This window comes from Plecotus auritus, assembly GCF_963455305.1.
Source record: "Plecotus auritus genome assembly, chromosome: 8".
In the NCBI taxonomy this organism is placed as follows: Eukaryota; Metazoa; Chordata; class Mammalia; order Chiroptera; family Vespertilionidae; genus Plecotus; species Plecotus auritus.
This window is the reverse complement of record NC_137782.1, coordinates 164,579,108-164,597,495: the sequence shown is the minus strand read 5'-3', so window position 1 is coordinate 164,597,495 and position 18,388 is coordinate 164,579,108. Positions and strand designations below refer to the sequence as shown.

Sequence of the window (18,388 nt, the reverse complement as noted above, 5' to 3'; positions counted from 1 at the left end):
TAGCAGTGGGGCTCATTACGTTCCTGTTGGTGCCCCTCTCCCACCATATCTCTTTGGGGAGGGGGTTCTGCCACCCAGGGCTATTGGTGGAGCCCCTACATGTCTTTAATGTGAGGCCTGGTCAGGATTGAATGCAACAGGTGGCATGGGGGGGGGAGCTTCCCAAACTTGCCCTGCAATGTCAGGGTGGCGGCTGAGGAGCCCCAGACGTTAACACTGTCCACGGGAGTAAGGCGTCCGAAATGCAGTGGGCCTAGTGAGGGAGCACGCACCCAGCCAGAGCTGACCTCTCTGCCTTCCCTTTCCTACGAGAGTGAGATGATAGGTGGGACGGCACCACAGCGCCAGGCCCAGCACTCTTGCTCAATGTCTGCAGGCTGCAGAGGCAGAACAGGTCAGTGGTCAGGAGATGCCTTGGAGACAGTTTGTCCGGGAGCAAGTCCCTGCAACTGGCTGTCTGTGTCCCCGGGCAAAATACTTCTGTGGTTCCCACTGCCTCATCTGTCAACAGGGATGATGGTGCCAGTAGTTCTTTGTAGGGAAAATTGTGAGATAAAGGCATTGTGTTTAGGACGGTGCCTGCACATGTGTGTGCCACGTATGTGCTGGCTCACACTAGTGTTCCTACCTTCTCTCCTTGCTGGGTTTGCTGTCATGGAGCCTATATTTGAGGGGAAACAGACTTAAGTGTCTGTGACAGGAACAGGTTGGCTTTGCATTGGCTGGGAGCATAGGAGAAAGTTATGTCTGGGGTGGAGGTGCCATTAGGAATTAGACACTCTCTCGGTTGTTTTAAGATTGTTAAAAAAAAAAAAAATCAGTAGATCTGGATGATCATTTCTCCAGGGTGGTCATTTTTGAAGTAGGCAAGCCAATTACTCAACACTCCGCTTCCCTCCATGAGCCTTCTCCCCTAACTTGGAATATTCTTCTTTTCCCTTGAAAGTTTGCTGAAGTTCTGCCGGGTCAGAGGTCTCACAGGGGGAAGGAGTTGCACCCCATTGAAACAGAGAGGTGCCTTCTCACTCCCTGCGTGTGTGACCTCCCAGAGCCTGTTTTTCTGTGAATCAGTAGCACCCACACCCCATCTTTGTTGATTGCGTGACACTCAATGAGATCACATATGTAAACACATCTGGCACATAGTAGGCACTTAGCATGCTCGTTCCCTTTCCTTCAGAGCAAAGCTGTCTTGAAGGAGCCCACTCGGTTCTCATCACCCCGTGATGTCAGCAAGTCCAATGTCCATGAATCTCACAGAACAGCTAGTTATGTGTGTGATCTCCTGGCTGTTTTTCTGTTCTGGTGTCTCCCTCCATGTAGTCCCTCCCAGATGTCTTCAAGCAGCTCTGTTGGCTGGCTTCTCTTTCTCTTCCTTGTACCTCTCCACGGTGCCTGCACAGTGCTCTGCAGACACGGGGCCGCGGGCTGGCTGTGGCTTCTGAGTTCCGGCTGGCCGCCCTGCTGGAAGTGAATTCCCTGCTTGGGTGTGCCTAGGTGTGCTGAGTTAAAGGGCCTTTTTGAGGTTCTGTGTGCACAATACAGTTAGAGAGTGACCTTGTTCAGGGGCTGGCTCCCTTGAAAGAATGTGTAGGGGAAGAAAGGCCCACCCTCCATCATAAAATGGGAGCGGGAAAAGCCCAGCTAGGAACAGGGTGAGGTGGGCTGTGGGCAGGTCAGCAGGGTAGGGGCCTCAGCAAACAGAAATGTTAAACAAAGGCCTCTCCCAGCTCCACCCCAGCTTTAAACCCCACCGATTGCAGAGTTTGGCTCCAGAGGCCTTCCAATGACCCCAGTCTAATTCCCCTCTCCAGCATTGGCTGAAGGCAAGAAGATAAGCGACTCCTTGAACCAGACTACCCCGGGGGAAATTCCATCAGCCCCTTTGAGGCTGAAGCAGAGCTCTAGAAACCTGGCTGGGTCCTGCTGGGATGTGGAGGGGCGGGAGAGGTGGGGAGATAAGGCCTCTATCTTTTGGGCCAAGGCCTGCGCCTGGGGCAGGAGCCAAGAGAGGGGTTATGGATTCCAGCGGGAGGTTGGGAAGGTTGTGCAGCACGGCCCCCAGCCTAGCTAGAGGTGGAAAGCCAATGGGGATGTAATTAGGGTAAAACCTGGGGCTTGTGAGTTGTGGCCACAACGGGACAAAGGAATGAGTACCCTAAGCCTAGGGCTGAGGAATGAGGAGAATCCACTGACCCAGCCTTCACCCTGCTGCTGCTCCATAGTCCTCAGGCCTTGTTCCCCTCCTCTGAGTGGGCTCCCAGACTAAGTTGGGTAGCACATGGTGAATGGAGACGGTTGCCTAGGCAATGAGGAAAGTAGGACAAACACCCGACCAGCCGCCAAGGGAAGAGGGGGACCCACAGAGGCTTCAAGCCTGGAGGCCTCCTTCCTCACGCTCACCTGCCCAACCTGCCTCCCACCCCGAGGAGCTGGTCCAGAAGGAAGCTCAGGCTGACTCCCTCACAGTCAACATCTGCTGGCTCCTACCCAGCCCGAGCTGCCCCTCTGCACCCGCCTCCCCTTCCTCTGCATGACTTCCTCTTAGGCAGCCCTGGAGGCATAGTCCTTCCACAATGCCAACCCCATCAGGGGAGCCCCAAAGAGGCAACACCCCGAAGGTGATCACCCAGGCACATTCCTCAGGCCATTTGTGAGCTGCTGAACAGAAGACCCAGGGCCCACTCAGCTGGTGGAGGAGGAGCCGCCCCAGGCCCTGCTTTCTGAGGGTGCAAAATGCCTGTCTACCAGGCCTGGGGTTTTGAGGAGCTGTGGGTAGGGAGGACTTCTAGAGGCTATGGGTCCAGGACCCAGACCGAATTTTCTTATTTGGGGAAGGATGCCTGGTGTGCAAGGATGCCACGTTTGACAGGGAGGCTAAGAGACTAAGGGACAAAGGTCTTGGGACCAGGCTGAAGGGGATCCAGGTTATAATTGGTTATGAGTTATAATTAACTCCTTATAGCTGGCAATGTGCCTGGGCCCCAGGGGGCTCTAAAGTTTCTATATATTAGTGATGACCCTTATGCTCCTGGAGACACTTGCTAGTCTCTTCTCCCATTCATGGGCCCAAAGACCAACACTTCCAAATGACTAGAACCCACACTGAGCAGTGACCATGTATCCCCGCCACCCCTCCCCGCACCCCCCCCCCCGAAGCGGCCTGGTTGCACTCACTGTCTCCGGCAGTCTGATGGGCTTCAGAGGACAACACAGACACTCCAAGCCCCCTGCTCACTCCCTAGTTAGGAACAAAGACCAGGTTTCAACCTTAATCCCTAAGGCCCTGGACTTAGTGAGGCCTGAGGACCAGAGGAAGGGCCTAGTGCCCAGCCCATAGTCAGCGCCCATCAAGTATCCTCTGGGATGAATGACAGTCCACCCTATGCTCCTTTCCCCTTAATCTCGGTAATGCTTGGATCCACTGACTTCAGAAATACGAGGATGACTATCTGGTATCTGCCTCTTCAAAGGACTACCCCCCCCCCAAGTAAGTTCCAGTTCACCTGGTCTCCCCCAGAGATTCTACGTCTTCAAAATGACCCACCAACCCTCCAAACCTTCACAGAACTGGGAAACTAATTTTCTTTCCGGAACTGGCAAACTAATTTGACGCCTGCTTCTTTGATGCCACAACCCTCCCCCAGCTGTCCCCTCTTGTGGGGGGAGGGAGGCAGAGGGCAGATGGCACCAGCACGCTCCACTGTTTACAGACACCCTGTGCAAGAGAGATACCAAGCCGGCCACCTCCAGAGACCTGGCTTTCTTGTGGGGTAAGTGTGCAGAGAAGACATCAGAATCCTGGCACCTGTTGTCCACAGCTGGGGAGGCCTGCAACACCCACCTCAGGTCCCCCCTGCCCCCCTCCTCCCCCCCCACACACCGTGCTCACTTTCTCTTAGGAGAGTAACACCCACGGGGGTTGCAGTTCAGGTCGGCTGAGGGCAAGCAGCCCAGCTGGGGCCTGAAGACTGCTTAGTGTGGAGATGCGCCAATGGTGGGGGCCAGGTGCCTGGAACACCCCTGCTTCCCTTCTCCCTCCTGAGCCAGGCAGGCTCTTGACCTCGGGCCCTAGACCCACTCAGCCAGAAGGTTGGTTTTCTGTAAATTCAACGCCTTGCCTGGGATGCTGGCCCCTCCTTCACATCTAGGGGAATGTCTTTGTTTATTGGCTGTTGGGAACCAAAAAGAAACAGTGTAGGACCAGTGCCGGCACCTGCTCCTCAGGACCCCCAGCCGAGGAAAGTGCCTGCAGAGCCCCTCCCCCTTGCTTCCTCTGGGACAGACAACTGTCTTTCTCCCCGACTGGCCATGGCTTCTTGCCCTGATGTGGATGCTTTTCTCCTCTTCATAAATGGTGCAGTGGTCCTCACAGGGTGGTCCTGGACCCACAGCAGCACCACCACCCTGGAGCCTGTCAGAACTGCAAATTTTTTGGCTCTACCCCAGCTACTGAGTGAGAAACTCTTGGGCTGGGACCCAGGTGTCCACATATTGACAAGCCCTCAGGGGGTTCTAGGTTCAAGAGCCTCTGGCTTTGTATGTGACCGAAGGGCCCCAGGCAGGAAGCCTCCCTTGGTTTTCTGACCCACGCATGGAGGACCTGTCTGGTGCATGTGGCTTGCGCCGACGGAGAGCACCTTCCCGGGGAAGACGGGCTACCTACAGCCCACACTTGCCGTCGCCGGACCCTGGCAGAGGGGAGGCCAGGGAAGGCGAGATTTGGAATCCACTGAATGGCTTTTCGCAAGCCCTTTTCTTCCAGAAGGTGCAGCAGGAATTCAGATGGCTCTAGGCATTGCCATAGCAACTGCACCTTCCTGAAGCTGTCACGCTACAGGAGCAGGGTGGAAGCAATGCAGAAGAGGGGGAGCCTGCCAGTGGGTAAAGCACACCCAGCAGAGGAGGCTGCGGAAATAAACGGAACCTCAGCATGGCTGGGATTTACGGACCTGAGCCTGGTGGGGCCTTGACTTCAAGACCCAGGATGCGTTGGGATCTCTCTAGGGGTCTTCACAGCCACAAAACAGCACCAACCAACCCTAAGGGGCCCATGATGTTGACAGCACATGCCAGTTATCTCAAAAGAGCATCTACCTAGGTTAGTTTCCGTTCCTAAAGCTCACAGGATATGGAAGGAAGTGCCCCCTTTAGGATGGCTACTTGTTCTCAGTCAGGGGTGAAGAATGGGACCCAGCTCTCAGTTTTGATATAAATCAGATGCCAAGAAGTCAGAAGGCACGTCAGGGGCCTTAGAGAATGGTGGATATTCTAGCTCTCACAGAAACCAACTGTCAGCAGGACTTTATGTGAAAAGGAAACTCCCCACGCACCATCATGCGGGCACCTGGGTCCATCCCGAGGCTCTCCAGTCCCCCTTCTCCTGCAGGTGCTCGGGAACAGTGGGGGGCTGGGAGTTCCGGCCTCTCCTCGGCAGAGGCAAGCAGACAGCGGGAGCCTGCCGGGTGGCAGTCAGCCTTGCCAGTCGGGCAGCCTCCCAGGTGCAGGGTGGCAGGCACAGCCCGGGGGGACCACGTGCACCTCCGTTGGCCCGAGCACCTGGCCGTTCTGGCGCTTGTTCATGTCAGGGACCCGGAGGTGGGATTCGGCCCTGTTCTCAGGGGCCGGGTACAAAGTGTGAAGTCAGAGCTGCGGGGGAAGCACCATCACCCAATGGTGTCATCTTCAAGGTTGAGTCATAGCCCCCTCCCCAACCCCCATTGTTTGGCACTGTCCCCAAAACTTTCCATGTGGTTGCACTCATCCTTGCCCCTTCTGGCCCCCCAGGCAGGCCGGATCCCTGCCTTCTGGGTGTGGGAGCACATTTCCACCAATGGCTTTCTCCTTCCACAGCCCCTGCTGGCTCTCCAGGGCCTCCTCTCTGCTGGTCACTGTGAGCAGAGGGAGCACCCGAGAGCTGCTGTGGGGAGGTCAACCCTCCACCAGGTGTGGGGCTCCTTCTGAGGCTTGGAGGGGGCGAGATCTTACACCCAGGGGAAGCGGGCTCCTGGCCGCCCTTCCTCCTCGCTGTCACCAGCGGGAGCAGGCTCCCTCGCACCTGCCCCTCCTCCCAGTACTCACGATGCCAGGAGGTGGGCCTGGAGGGTGCGGCTCTCCCACACACAAGCCTTGCCCTCCGTCAGGAAGAGTAACCGAGGGAGCAGAGACAGCGGAGGGGAAGGACTAACCCCGCCCCGCCGAACCCGGGCTGCCCCCTCACGAGGTTTCCATGTGACTTTGGTGTCTGGCTGGGTGCAGCGCACTGGCTCTGCGCAGGCCTCCGCGGGCAGCGGGCAGGGGTCTGCAGAGGCGTGTGCTGGGGGATGCGCGAGCCAGCTGTGGGGCCTCTCACTTCATTCCAGTCACTGCCCTTTATAAATATTTATAGAAGTTCTTCTACTAAAAATAACATCCTGGAGCCCAGGGAGGAGAAGAAAATAAACGCCAAGCACCGGGACTTGGGATGAAGATCAAGTGTGGCAGCGCAGAATGGAGCCCTGAGCGGGGACGGGCTGCGTGCGCACAGCACCCGGGCGGGGCGCCCCCTGGCGGTCACGGGTCGGGCGCCTGGCCACCGGCCACCGGCTTCGCTCACAGAACCTCCAGCTGCTGGAGGAACGGGGCTGCACCGCAGAGCTCTGCTCCCCTTCCCGCCCCGGCTGCTCTGCGGCGGCACCAAACGGGGCGGCGGAAGCCTAACCGAGTGAGGGAAAGGAAGCCTATTTTTAGCACTGTGGCCAGGGCGTCAATGTCTCTTCGCACGACAGAGGGAAGAAAACCTGTTTGTTTTTAAAGGTCAAAGGTAGGGAGGAAACTTGTGCCCCCACCCGGGGTGGGGGGCACCCTATAGGCTGGCAAGAGGCAAGAACTCCAGGCCACACACACACAGGAGGCTTGTGCTGTTTCTTTTCTCTTTCAAACCCCCCCTCCCCCATAGATTCCCCGAGCAGAGATGAGACCCTGCCTGAGGGGAGAGTGAAGATGCTAGTTCATGCAGGACTGGGCGAGGGGGCCGCCCACCAGCAGGGCATCAGGCGGCCTCCCACTTCCCACTGGCTCTGGGTTCCCCTCTCCCGGGCGGGTGGTGACATCTGGCAGCCTGCAAGCCGGATCCAGGTGTGCAGTGGAAAGATGGACAGGAATGCGCCTCTGGGGAGAACTCCGCCTTCCTCAGGTTGATGCCAGCTCGCTCCACGTCTCCGGGGCCTGTGCAGGGCAGATGCGCTGTTATTGGCGGGCACTGCGAGAACCTCAGAGCAAACGCTGCTAACATCTGCTGGGATGAGACTTCGTGCAGGGGCGGGTCTCCGGGCGTTTCCTTCCACCTGGGAAGGGTGCAGAGGGCTGACAGTACACCCCCCTTTTCCAGGGGCACCTAGAATCTGTGGAGTCCTGCTTGGGTCACTGGGTTGGCAAATATTTCCCGGGGGGGAAAAAAAATCCTGGGTTGGCAGTGCAGGGTTTGGAATGTGACGGAGGAGAAGGGCAGGGAGGTCAGAGACATGCCTGTGACACTGAGTGGGAGGGAGGAAAGCCTTCGCATCACCCAGCGAGCAGACCTTAGGGTCTCTGCAGTGCAGCCACCTGGAATGAGGGCTTTTCTCCCAACTCTCTACCGGGTTAAGTTTCTCCTAATGTCTGACAGGGTTGGAGAACAGGGCCAGGGGCAGAGGACCCAGTTCCGATTCTATTTCTGGCACCAAGTTCGGGGTGGTGGGCCTTCGTTTCCTCTCTGCAGGAACAGGGGGGTGAGCCAGATGGCTCTGACCCGCCTCTACCAGTCTCCCAGGTCCAGTGCCGCAGGGAGGGGGGCTCTGGCAGCTCCTGAAGGGCAAGTCGGCTCCTGACTCCCTCGCTAGCTGGGCAGCCTGGGGCTGCTGTCGGGAAGGGCCTTGCCTGAGTGTGCAGTGGGTTTAGGTAAAAGCCTGTCCAGGCCCCGGAGGCTCTGTGATTTTCAGGGCAGCCAGCGAATTTCTGCAGCTTGGGCGCCTGCAGGATCCCTGAGTCAGTGCAGGCCTCAGGGCGGCAGGTGCGCGGGGACAGAGCCCCTCAAGGGCCTGGTGCAGAGGGGGGGCGGGGGAGGTGGAGGGAGTGTCAGGAAAAGGCCTGGAGGCTGCTCCAGGGTGAGACTGCTTGGAAGGGCCTGGGAAGGCTCCTCTTCTGAATCACGGGCCTGCAGCCCTGGCTTTTCTGCCGGAAAGATCTGTAACTAAGCAGGATGGCCTAACGTTTACACACAGTGGGGGAGGGGAGGGAAGAAAAGACTGAAAAACAAAGAGACCTCTCCTGGCTGTACCAAAGGCATCTATCCTTGGAAGAAATCATTTTCCGAGCATGCCCGGTAGCTGCAATATCTTGTCCCTGGAACTAGGTAAGAATTAAGGTCCTAAGATGAAAAAGGGGAAGACTAATTTCTAAAGGCAATGGGCATTTGCCTGAGGGCCACCTGTACTTTCATTTCTTTAAGGAAGCGAGAAGGTGCAGCTTGGCGGGCACCGTGGGGACTGGCTCGATCGGCTAAGGAGGCAGTGTGATCCTGCAGGTGAAACAGGTGTCTGCGGTGAGGAACTGCAGCAGGTTACAGCTCTGGGTGCCAGTGTCTCCGGGACACAGGGGCTGTGGTTTGGGTCCCCAGGGAAGAATGACAGTGGCCATGGGAAAACAGGAGCAAGGAGGCAGAGGTCACCCCAGGACGAAGGCGGCTCAGCCGACCTCTGAGGACACAGCCTGGTCAGCCAACTGCATCCCGACACAGGTGTCGCCAAGCCCTGTCTCAGCCCAGGCCCAGGCCCAGCCCAGGAGGGGCCAGGGCCTGGGACGCGGGCCAAACGGGTAGGCTGGTGGGGCTTGGCAAAGGGAAGAGGGGCAGTCCGGCTCTGTAAAGAAAACCCTACCTTGGGTCTCCACCTGTTGGATGGGTCTGGCTTGGGAGGTGTGGCTGAAGAAAGGGAGGCGGGAAAGGCAGACCATGACCTTGAAGGGAAGGGCTGCGGGGAGAGCAGAGCAGGCTCTGTACTCACCGCTTCCTCTCTGTCCCCGGCTCCTCCGTTAACCTGTGCAGCACAGACACAAACCACACACTGAGGTCACCACCAGGGTCTTCTCAGCCCTGGACCTTTCCCCAGGGGCCCCCTGACCCCCGCACTCATGGGCTTCTGGACTTGCCTCTCCCTCTGCTCCTCATAGGCCGACTCCCCCACCAGGTGTAAAGACAGGAGCTCCACACCACCTACAGCCAGCAGCGGAGACCAGCGCCTCCCAGGAGGACACACTGATATTAGAATGGAGAGGAAGGCACTCGGAATCCAGGGAGTGGTCACTTCAGGGGGTACAGCCCCTGCAGTCCTGAACGTGAACTTGGTGAGAGTGAGTTACACTTAGGGGGGCAGCATTTCCGTCCTGCAGGCGTATCTGCTTGGGGATGTGAGGCCATCCTCTCGCTCGCTTGCCCTGGATTTGCGACCACTGCCTGGACCCTCACTGTTTTTCCTCATGGAGGCCACTGCCGGTCTCCAGACCCGCACAGTGTCCTTTACGTGTGCAAACTGCACTTCCAGCTCTCAACACCAGGCGTGGCAGGTCCTGGGAAAGGGATTCTGAAGAATCCAGGAGCATCAATGAGACTCTGGAGTAGCTGAGACCAATTTAGGCTCTGAAGCAACATGGGGAAGTGCTGCTCGTCTGTGCCCTGTGTGTGGTCTTGGTTAAAAGGGATCACCACTCAAGGTGAGGGGGGAGGGCATGCCAAGTAGGAAGGGTACCCCAATAGAGCGGAAGCATTCCTCAGGATGCAGCCGGACAGAGAGCCAGGGCAGGGCAGGGCGAGGCCCGAGGGGGGAATGTGGTCGGGAAGTCCAGCTCAGGTGTGAGTTCTTCACAAGTGTCCACTTGGCTCTCAAGTGTTTGCACCGAGAGACTATGTTTGCCTGAGAAGCCGTGTTTATATTTTGTCAGCACGATCTCAACCCCAAGGAAGCAAATCGCTCTCTCTTGATGGCTGACAGTTACTGCTCTCCAGTGCCTGCTGGCGGACAGTAGCTACTGCAAAGCCTACGGCAAAAACTCATGCCCAGGTCATGGCAGAGAATCAGAAGGTCCATCCATAAACACACGTGGTTTTAGAACCACACCCACATAACAGCTACACTGTAGCGACAAGGACATACAAATCCGAGGACCTTACAAGCATGGTCCTTACAAGCATGTCCAACTCAGAGCCGTCGGGCTGCAAGTTGGACATGCTTGCTTACAATGTTGAAAGTCATGAATTTTTCTAAAACTCTATCCATCCCTAACCCCAACTCCTAACACTCTTCCCTCAGGGATGACACCGAAAAGCCACAGCGATAGAAAGGCAGGCGTTCTCACAAAAAGATTTCACAACATCAACTCTGGTATTTGCACTGAAAGACACAGGAGCAGATGCTGAGAGCAAGGGGGACAGGAAGAGCAGCTGTGATAGGGCCACACAGGTGTCAAGACAGAGACACCTGAAGCCGGGAGACACCAGGCCAGGGGACCATACCCAGTCCACGTGTGAGGTGCAGCCTACGTCCAGCCTTGAACCAGGACTACCGGCTAAAGGCCATGGTCCAGGCGAGCCCCAGTGGCCAGGGCAGAGTCCTCTGGGCTTCGGGGATCGGAGGGAGGCTGAGGAGAGGCTATGGGAAAAGCTATTGGAGGAGGGAGGGTCTGTGGGAAGAGAGGCCAGAGCAGCAGCTGTTACATCTTCAGCCAAGAACATTCCACATGAATGCCAGGATCTGGTTGGACTGTGTGCATGCGTGCGTGCTTGTGTGTGGAGCATGTGTTTACATAAGTGTAAACTTATCTTTGTGTGTCTGCTTTTCACCTCTTGTACTGCAACCCTCCTGCCTTCTTCCTAAGTCTCCTGTTGGCACAGGGACACCAGTCTTCCCTGCATTCCTTTGTAGCATTTCTAGATGTTTCAAACACCACTGCCCTCTGCTTCTGACCTTCAGCATCCATGCCAAACCTGCCATTCTCACCCACTCATCCCAGGCCGTGTCCACCTCCTCCCAGGCCTTGCTCTGGTCACTAGACATTTTCAGCACCTGACGGAGCTTCCTCTGCCCCCAGTTTCTTGCCCTGGCCGGTTTGGGTCAGTGGACAGAGTGTGGGCCTGCGGACTGAAGGATCCTGGGTTCGATTCCAGTCAAGGGCACATGCCTGGGTTGCAGGCTCGATCCCCAGTAGGGGGTGTGCAGGAGGCAGCCGATCAATGATTCTCTCTCATCATTGATGTTTCTATCTCTCTCCCTCTCCCTTCCTCTCTGAAATCAATAAAAATATTTTTTAAAAAAATAACAGCTCTTAAATGTCCCAAGAGAATTTTGTTGTCTGTTCAGTGAAATACAGAAGCATGACGATTAAGAACATGGAGTTGGGAGTCAGGAGGACCCAGTTCAAACCCAGTATCTGCCACGTAATAGCGACATGGTCTACGTTCCTCTGAGGCTAGTTTCTCATCAGTGAAATGGACTGTACTCCGTACCTCACAGGGTTAAGGCCTGAGTGAGGCTGTGTGTGGAAATCACCTGGCACAGCTCCTCACACCTCGGTATTAAGTAGGTTTGACACCACAGGCGCCTCGTTTCATTGCGCTTCCCTTTAGTGTGCTTCACAGATGCTGTGTTTTTACAAACTGAAGGCAAGAACCTCCACCTGCAGTAAGATGACTGGCTTTCTGACGACACTCGCTTTATCATGCTGGTCTGGAACCAATGCTGCAATATCTCTGAGGTATACCTACACTGACCTCTGCTGATACCTCTGTTGCGTTTCTGTCCACAATCATCTCTTCCTTTTCAGAAACCTTCCCTGCACGTATAATCACACACTCAAAGTCGGATGATTAACTTTTCCTGCCACTTCATTTTATCTCCTGTTTATTGTGCACCTTGCTTTCCTAACTACATGATAAACTTGAGGTGAGGGGTCATGTTTTGTTTTGCTGTTTATCTAATTTCCTGTATCCCAACCACCCATCACTGTATCAGAAACCAGGACGCTTTGCTGATCCACTGACACTACCACCTCCGGGGAAACACTCAGTGATCAGCGGGGACAAGTAGGCAGAAGGAGCTGAGGGTCTGAAAGCTTTGGGGGAAGGCGGCAGCAGGAAGAAAAGCAGAAACAAAAGGAAGGGGGCGTTTGTTCAGGGGCTACATACATGGCTCTGGCTTCCATTCAAACTAGGGGCCCTGAGCTGCCTTTACCTCTGTCCTTCCCACTCTGCATCTTCTCTTCTTCTTCCTCTGCACCTTCCTCTGCTGTGAAAACAAGTCCAAGGAGGCCCGTGACCCTTGAGCACAGGACAAGCATAGAAGGGGTGAAGGGAGTAACACAGGAGGCTTGGGATGAAGCCCTAGCTAACGGCTCGTGGCTGCAGCCTCCACGCCTCACCTAGTCTGCATCCTGTGGGGTCCAGTCCCCCGCGATGTTTCCCAGGACCTACTCAGAGCCCATAGAAGCACGCAGAGCAGTCTGATGTCCCCTGCACGGCTGCTGGCTGCCTGGTGACGGAGGTGGGGTGGCTGCGTCTCCTCTATGCCCGTTTTCCCTAAGGTGATGACACCTACTCGGGACATATCTAATAGCTTGCATTCAGGTTAAAGAAAGCAACCATAAAAGTGCATGGTGGGGAATACCTAGATCTGCACTGGCTTCCGTTAAAACAAACAACTAGAGGTTTTAGCTGACAACCACCTTAAAATGACTGAACAGTGCAGTTGGCTGCGAGAAAAAAATGAGTGGCATCTAAGGTTGCTTTTGCAGGGGTCTGCTCGGGGAGGTCACAGTTCACTGTGCTCTGCAGGGAGAACACCCCCCACCGACCAGGGATGTGGAGAAGCGTGCTCAGCCCTGGGAACTCACTCTGAACCGGGGCCTTGAAGCAGGAGGGTAAAGTGGAAACCACACCACGTTAGGAAAGGCTGAAGGAACCCCAGATAGTTGCCTAAGGAGGAATAAGGCTTAGGAGAGCCTTGTTATCTGCTGCCAGATACTTGAAAGGCAACATAAAGAGGAGGAATTGTGCGGACTCTGGGTAGCTTTAGAGGGCTGAGGGCGGATAAGCGGGTTACAGAAAGGCGGACTTTGGCTCCCTGATAAGGAAGAACTTCCCAGTGATGAGCTGGCCATGAATGAGCTCACTGGAAATATTCAGACAGACGACTTTTGTATCGGGAGGCAAACTGGAGCAAATGACTTCTAAGCTCCCGGCCAACTTGAAGATTCCATTACTTGTGAAAATATTTCAAAAAAGACGAGGAAGGCAAGCTAGGGGTGTAAACAGTAGGTCCACACTGTATCGAACATACGTAAAGGTAACCTGGACACCTGATCCCATCCTGCCACCAGCTCCACGGTGACAGTGAGAACAGGCGGGCGAGGGGGACGGCCCTGCCATCCACTGAGACACTGGCAGCCTTGCACGAAGAAACGTTTATTCCTGCATTTTATGGAGAGACTGAGCCACGTGTGGGCTCGGTCCACATTTACTTATGGACTTCAGTGTTGGAGCGAGCAGTGCATCAGTGAAGGGGCCTCGTGCGGCTGCGGGCTTGATGTTCTGTCCTGTGTGGGGTAAGGGCGGTGGGAAGAGAACCGACTTAGGCCCTGAAGCCCTAAGTTCTAGGGCCAGCTCTGCCCCTTCAAGTCGTACAACTTTAGGCAAATTACTTCTCTGAGAACTACTCACTGCATTTTTAAAGTAAGGGAACTGCACAACGTGACCTCTAAGGTGCCTTCCAGACACATGACACAATTCTGTGGACGCACCCTTTCCTGCTGTGAGAAGTCGCCAAGCATCTCCTAAGCCAGCGTTCACCAACCTTTCGGACCACACGGACCACCAGTGGTCCATGGGCCACCGGCTGGCGACCACTGTCCTAAACGTCTAGTTTCTGTGAAGCTGCTTGGCCTGCATGTGCTTTGTGTCTAACGATGTCCAGTTACCCCTCATCCAGGGTGATGAGCTCATGGGCCACTTATTCTGCACAAAACCTAGTAAGTGGCCAAGAGGTACACGTGTGGCTAATTTCCTGGGCCTGAAACCCCTTAAGAAATTCCCTTTAAAAGTGGGGTTTCTGACACCTGAGGGGAGCTCTAATAGGAAGGCACTTTCTAATCACGTGTGAGGTCATCTTAAACGCAGTCACTGCTTCTGTCTACTATAGGGTTCTGAGGGGGCTGCTTTTGACAGGGACTGAGAAGTCACACCAGAATCGGACAGTGTTTCCATAATGCTCCCTGCACAGGAGGACTGGATCTTAACTGCTCTGGAAAAACCAGCCCAGTCCACACGTTTATCCTCATCTAAACACCAACAGGCAGGTTCGGGGGCAAAGTCATGGCTGGACCCTGGCTGGTCCCTGACACTAAAGACATGGCACCACTAGGCTGGTCTTCCTTAAGAGCATGGACTGATGGTTTCGATGTATGTGTTTGAACAGTCCATGGAGAAACTGCTTGATATTTTAAATGAATAGCCTAAGCTACTTCAAGGCATTTAAAGCATTACATTAGGTCAAAAGAAACAAAAGAGCCACATAAATGAGTGACTACAGCCCTTAGGAAGGGAACCACTTGGTTAATACACAGCATGGGGATCTGACCACTGTAAAGAAATTAGCAAATCTCTGGCAGCTACAGAACTGATGGAGTCACAGGATTCTTAAAGATAGGATGGTATGGGAATGGCCTTTTATTTTCTCTCTCTTTCCTGGGTTTTATGTAAGGGGAAAAAATGCCAAGAGGAAAGGGTCTTTAGAAAATCAACGAAATAGCCAAGTGACAGAGCTACTGAGAGAGAAGTCACAGTTGACACTGAACTTGAGGAGGGGAGAAGGCAACAGATTCAGGTCATGAACTTCAAGTGGAATCAGAGCCTAGTCATGGACAAAGGGAAAGAATAGGGTTTCAAAACCAAATCAAAGAGGGGGAGCAGAAAGGCAGCTGGGAGTGAGTCCAGAAGCTGTGTGGCTGGTCCGGCGCCAGCCCTCCAGGAAAGCTGCAGAAAGAGCCGGGGTCAGGGCCTAGGAGAGAGCTGTGGGGGGGCACAAGGGAGACACACTCAGGGAGGAGGCGCCTCACGGGACTCAGAGGACTAAACGTCTTAAATTCTGCACTGTGTGTGCCCCACACGGTGTACTCGTAAGAGAAACCTCGTGTGTAACTGTCTCTATGTGATCACGCATGGGAGAGAGACTCTCGGGGAGAAGACGTCCAGTGTGTTCCTAGAAGGCAAAGGATGGGGTGGTGACATGAGGTGGTCTGTGCCCTGTGATGACGTTTTACCACGTGGTGAGGAAGTGAGGAGCGCGTGCGGGAGAGGAGGCGCGGGGCCGAGTGGGATCTCTGGGCTTCACCTGCGTGGAGCTCCTTCACCAGGGATGACATGGTGTTGGTGATGGAGTCGGCAGCCACCAGCAGGTCATTGCGGAGGTTTCTCCTCGTACCTGAGGGGAGTCAGAGCAGATGGCAATGCCAGGTGGGTGGGCGTGGATACGAGAGAGCAGAGCCAATGACTCAGCCCGCCAGGCCCTGGGACAGTGCAGAGTGCCCAAGGGGACAGGGGCCGTGGCCGCCCCTGCTCCACCTTCTCCACCTAAAGAGCAGGACCCTGTCAGCTCCAAGCTTCTTAGCCGCAATCAAAAGAGTTGGGTTCCAGAACGAACATCACTCCAAGGTGCTCCTCGGTCCTAGGCAGGGCCTTACTCTCCTGTGCGCCCACCTCCCTGTGTCTGTCTCCACCCCAACAGGACTCCTTAGCCGCTCATCTTCCCCCAACTACGGAACACGCTGGCTGCCAGCTCCTCAGACGACTGGCAATCTGACACTGAATGCCCTCAGCAAGGTCCTATGTAGAGTGCCGCCCTTCCTTCTCTTGCCTGCTCTAAAGACTTTCCAGGGCAAGCGCGTGACTCTGGGAATTATTCCAGCTGATTGCTCTGGAGAAAGCAAAGTCCAGAGGATAGGGCACTTCTCACAACCCTGAAAGAGAGCGCAGAAACCCAGGGGGCTGCTCTTCACGCACACACAGAGCCCGCAGACCTCCCGCTGGAGCCCAGCCCATCGACTGAGCAGGGGCCAGCACTTGACTTATTTATACTGTATGTGAAGACCTGGTCATTTAAACCTAAGCACACAGAAGAAGTGATACTAGAAAAATCTCAGTAAGCATCGGTTCCCAAACCCGCTCAGCTCTCGGTCATACTCTGCTCCTGGAACTGACCTTGTGCAAAGGCCTCCTGCATGTCGCCCCCGCCTCCGCTCAGGGGCTCCTGCGGACAGTGGGTGGGCGTGGAGCCAGCAGATGTTGAGCGGACAGGCATGGGCATTGGGCGGCTGCCTCCGTGGGTGGGCGATGTATGTGGCGATCCTGTGGCCTGAGCCTGGGAGAATCAAAGAGATGAAATGTTATCGCAGGTATCTTACCTCTTTGAAGAAGGGAGACGCCCTTCTCCCTAGGCAACCTGAGCCAGCCTGCAGGGCTTCGGTTCCGTGGGGCAATGCAGGGCATGGTCACATTAGCAAGGAAGGAGTCTGGGTGCCTGCAGGACTGGAGAGAGGAAGAAAAGGAAAAAAAAGAAAGGGAGAGGGGGAGAAACAAAAGGGGAGGAGGGAGAAGAGGGAGAGAAACATGGGAAGAATGGGGGAAAGTGGGGGGGGGGGGAGTGAGGCTAGCACAGAATGGCACAGGCCTTCCAGGTAAGCAGGCTGAGCAGAGCAGCTGTGGAGGGTCTGAGAGGGGCTCAGGTCACAGCTGGGAAATAATCCTATCTAATAAAAGAGTAATATGCAAATTAACCACCACTCTGCTACACCCACAAGCCATGCCCATCAGCCAATCAGGAGCGAGTACGCAAATTAACCCAACCAAGATGGCTGCAGCCACGGAGAGAGCAGGAGGCTTGGGTTTCCCTGGCAATGGAGGAAGCCAAGCTTTCCACACACCCTGGCCGCCCCAGGCCTCCATTCAAGGCTACAAAGTTTCAATTAGAAGATAAATAAATCCCAACAAAAATGGCAGCAGCCATGGAGCTGGAGAGAGCAGGAGGCTTGAGTTGCCCTTGGCGATGGAGGAAGCCAAGCTTCTGCAGCCCTGGCCTGCCTTGGCCTCCGCTGGAGGCTACAAAGTTTCAATTACAGAAGATACATAAATCCCAACAAAAATGATTGCAGCCACGGAGCAAACAGGAGGCTTGGGTTTCCCCAGCAATGGAGGAAGCCAAACTTCCTGGCTGGCCCTGGCCTGTGATTAAGGCTACAAAGTGTCAATTATAGAAGATAAATAAATCTCAACAAAAATGGCTGCAGCCACAGAGCAAGCAGGAGGCTTGGCTCCGCTCAAGGCTACAAAGTTTCAATTATAGAAGATAAATAAATCCCAGATACCAGGGCCTCCCTTTGGGTGGCCAGGGGGCGTGGCCAGCCTGCAGGCCCCTCGCCCAGGCCGCCCCACGCCCCAAGGAACCCCCACCCTGATCTGGGACACCCTTCAGGGCAAACCAGCCAGCCCCCACCTGTGCACCAGGCCTCTATCCTATCTAATAAAAGAGTAATATGCAAATTGACCATCACTCCAACACACAAGATGGCTGCCCCTATGTGGTCAAAGATGACTGCCCCCATGTGGACACAAAATGGCCACCACAAGATGGCCAGCAGGGGAGGGCAGTTGGGAGGGACCAGGCCTGCAAGGGAGGGCAGTTAGGGGCAAACAGGCTGGCAGGGGAGCAGTTAGGCATCAATCAGGCTGGCAGGGGAGTGGTTAGGGGGTGATCAGGCTGGCAGGCAGAAGCGGTTAGGGGCAATCAGGAAGGCAGGCAGGCGAGCAGTTGGGAGCCAGCAGTCCTGGATTGTAAGAGGGATGTCCGACTGCCCGTTTAGGCCCGATCCTACCGGGATTGGGCCTAAATGGGCAGTCGGACATCCCTCAAGGGGTCCCAGATTGGAGAGGGTGCAGGCTGGGCTGAGGGGCACACACCCGCCGTGCACGAATTTCGTGCACCAGGCCTCTAGTACATAATATACTTTCAGTTTTGTTTGCAAACACATTCAGGGATATTATCTCATTTGGCCCTCACAACACCTTGTGAGTAGGAAGCGCATATGTTTTTGTATCCATTTTACAGAAGAAAAGCAAGGGTGAAACGGTAAGAGCTTTCAGTGGGAGATGCGGGAATAAACCCTTCCACTCCAAGGGCATTCACGCAACGATGCGTACTCTGCAGCTCCCAGACCGCATGTGTCCGGCGCCTGAGCTTGGCCCGCGCCTGAGCTTGTGCGGCAGGAGCCCAGCAGCTGCTGCTTCCCAGAGCAGGGTCACGCGGCCTGTCACACGGCACGTGTCAAGCACGCG

At 55.3% G+C, this 18,388-nt stretch overlaps 1 protein-coding gene across 32 annotated transcripts in view; it reads right to left on the bottom strand.

Annotated features, from left to right (window-relative positions):
* Nucleotides 1-6,882: 6,882 nt before the first annotated feature.
* The window catches only part of DTNB (dystrobrevin beta), a 164,875-nt gene continuing 153,369 nt past the window's right edge, over nt 6,883-18,388 (bottom strand). For 8 of the 32 annotated variants that reach the window (XM_080686164.1, XM_080686143.1, XM_080686159.1 and 5 more), the window contains 3 exons: nt 16,259-16,418; nt 15,393-15,482; nt 13,421-13,599 (listed from right to left, as the gene is read on the bottom strand). In XM_080686164.1, the coding sequence (XP_080542290.1) occupies nt 13,469-13,599; nt 15,393-15,482; nt 16,259-16,418 (381 nt within the window). In that variant the 3' untranslated portion in view covers nt 13,421-13,468. Of the gene's footprint in view, nt 7,207-9,020; nt 9,054-12,239; nt 12,294-13,420; nt 13,600-15,392; nt 15,483-16,258; nt 16,419-18,388 lie in introns of those variants that run through there. The other 24 variants (XM_080686146.1, XM_080686145.1, XM_080686149.1 and 21 more) reach the window with 9 other exon arrangements.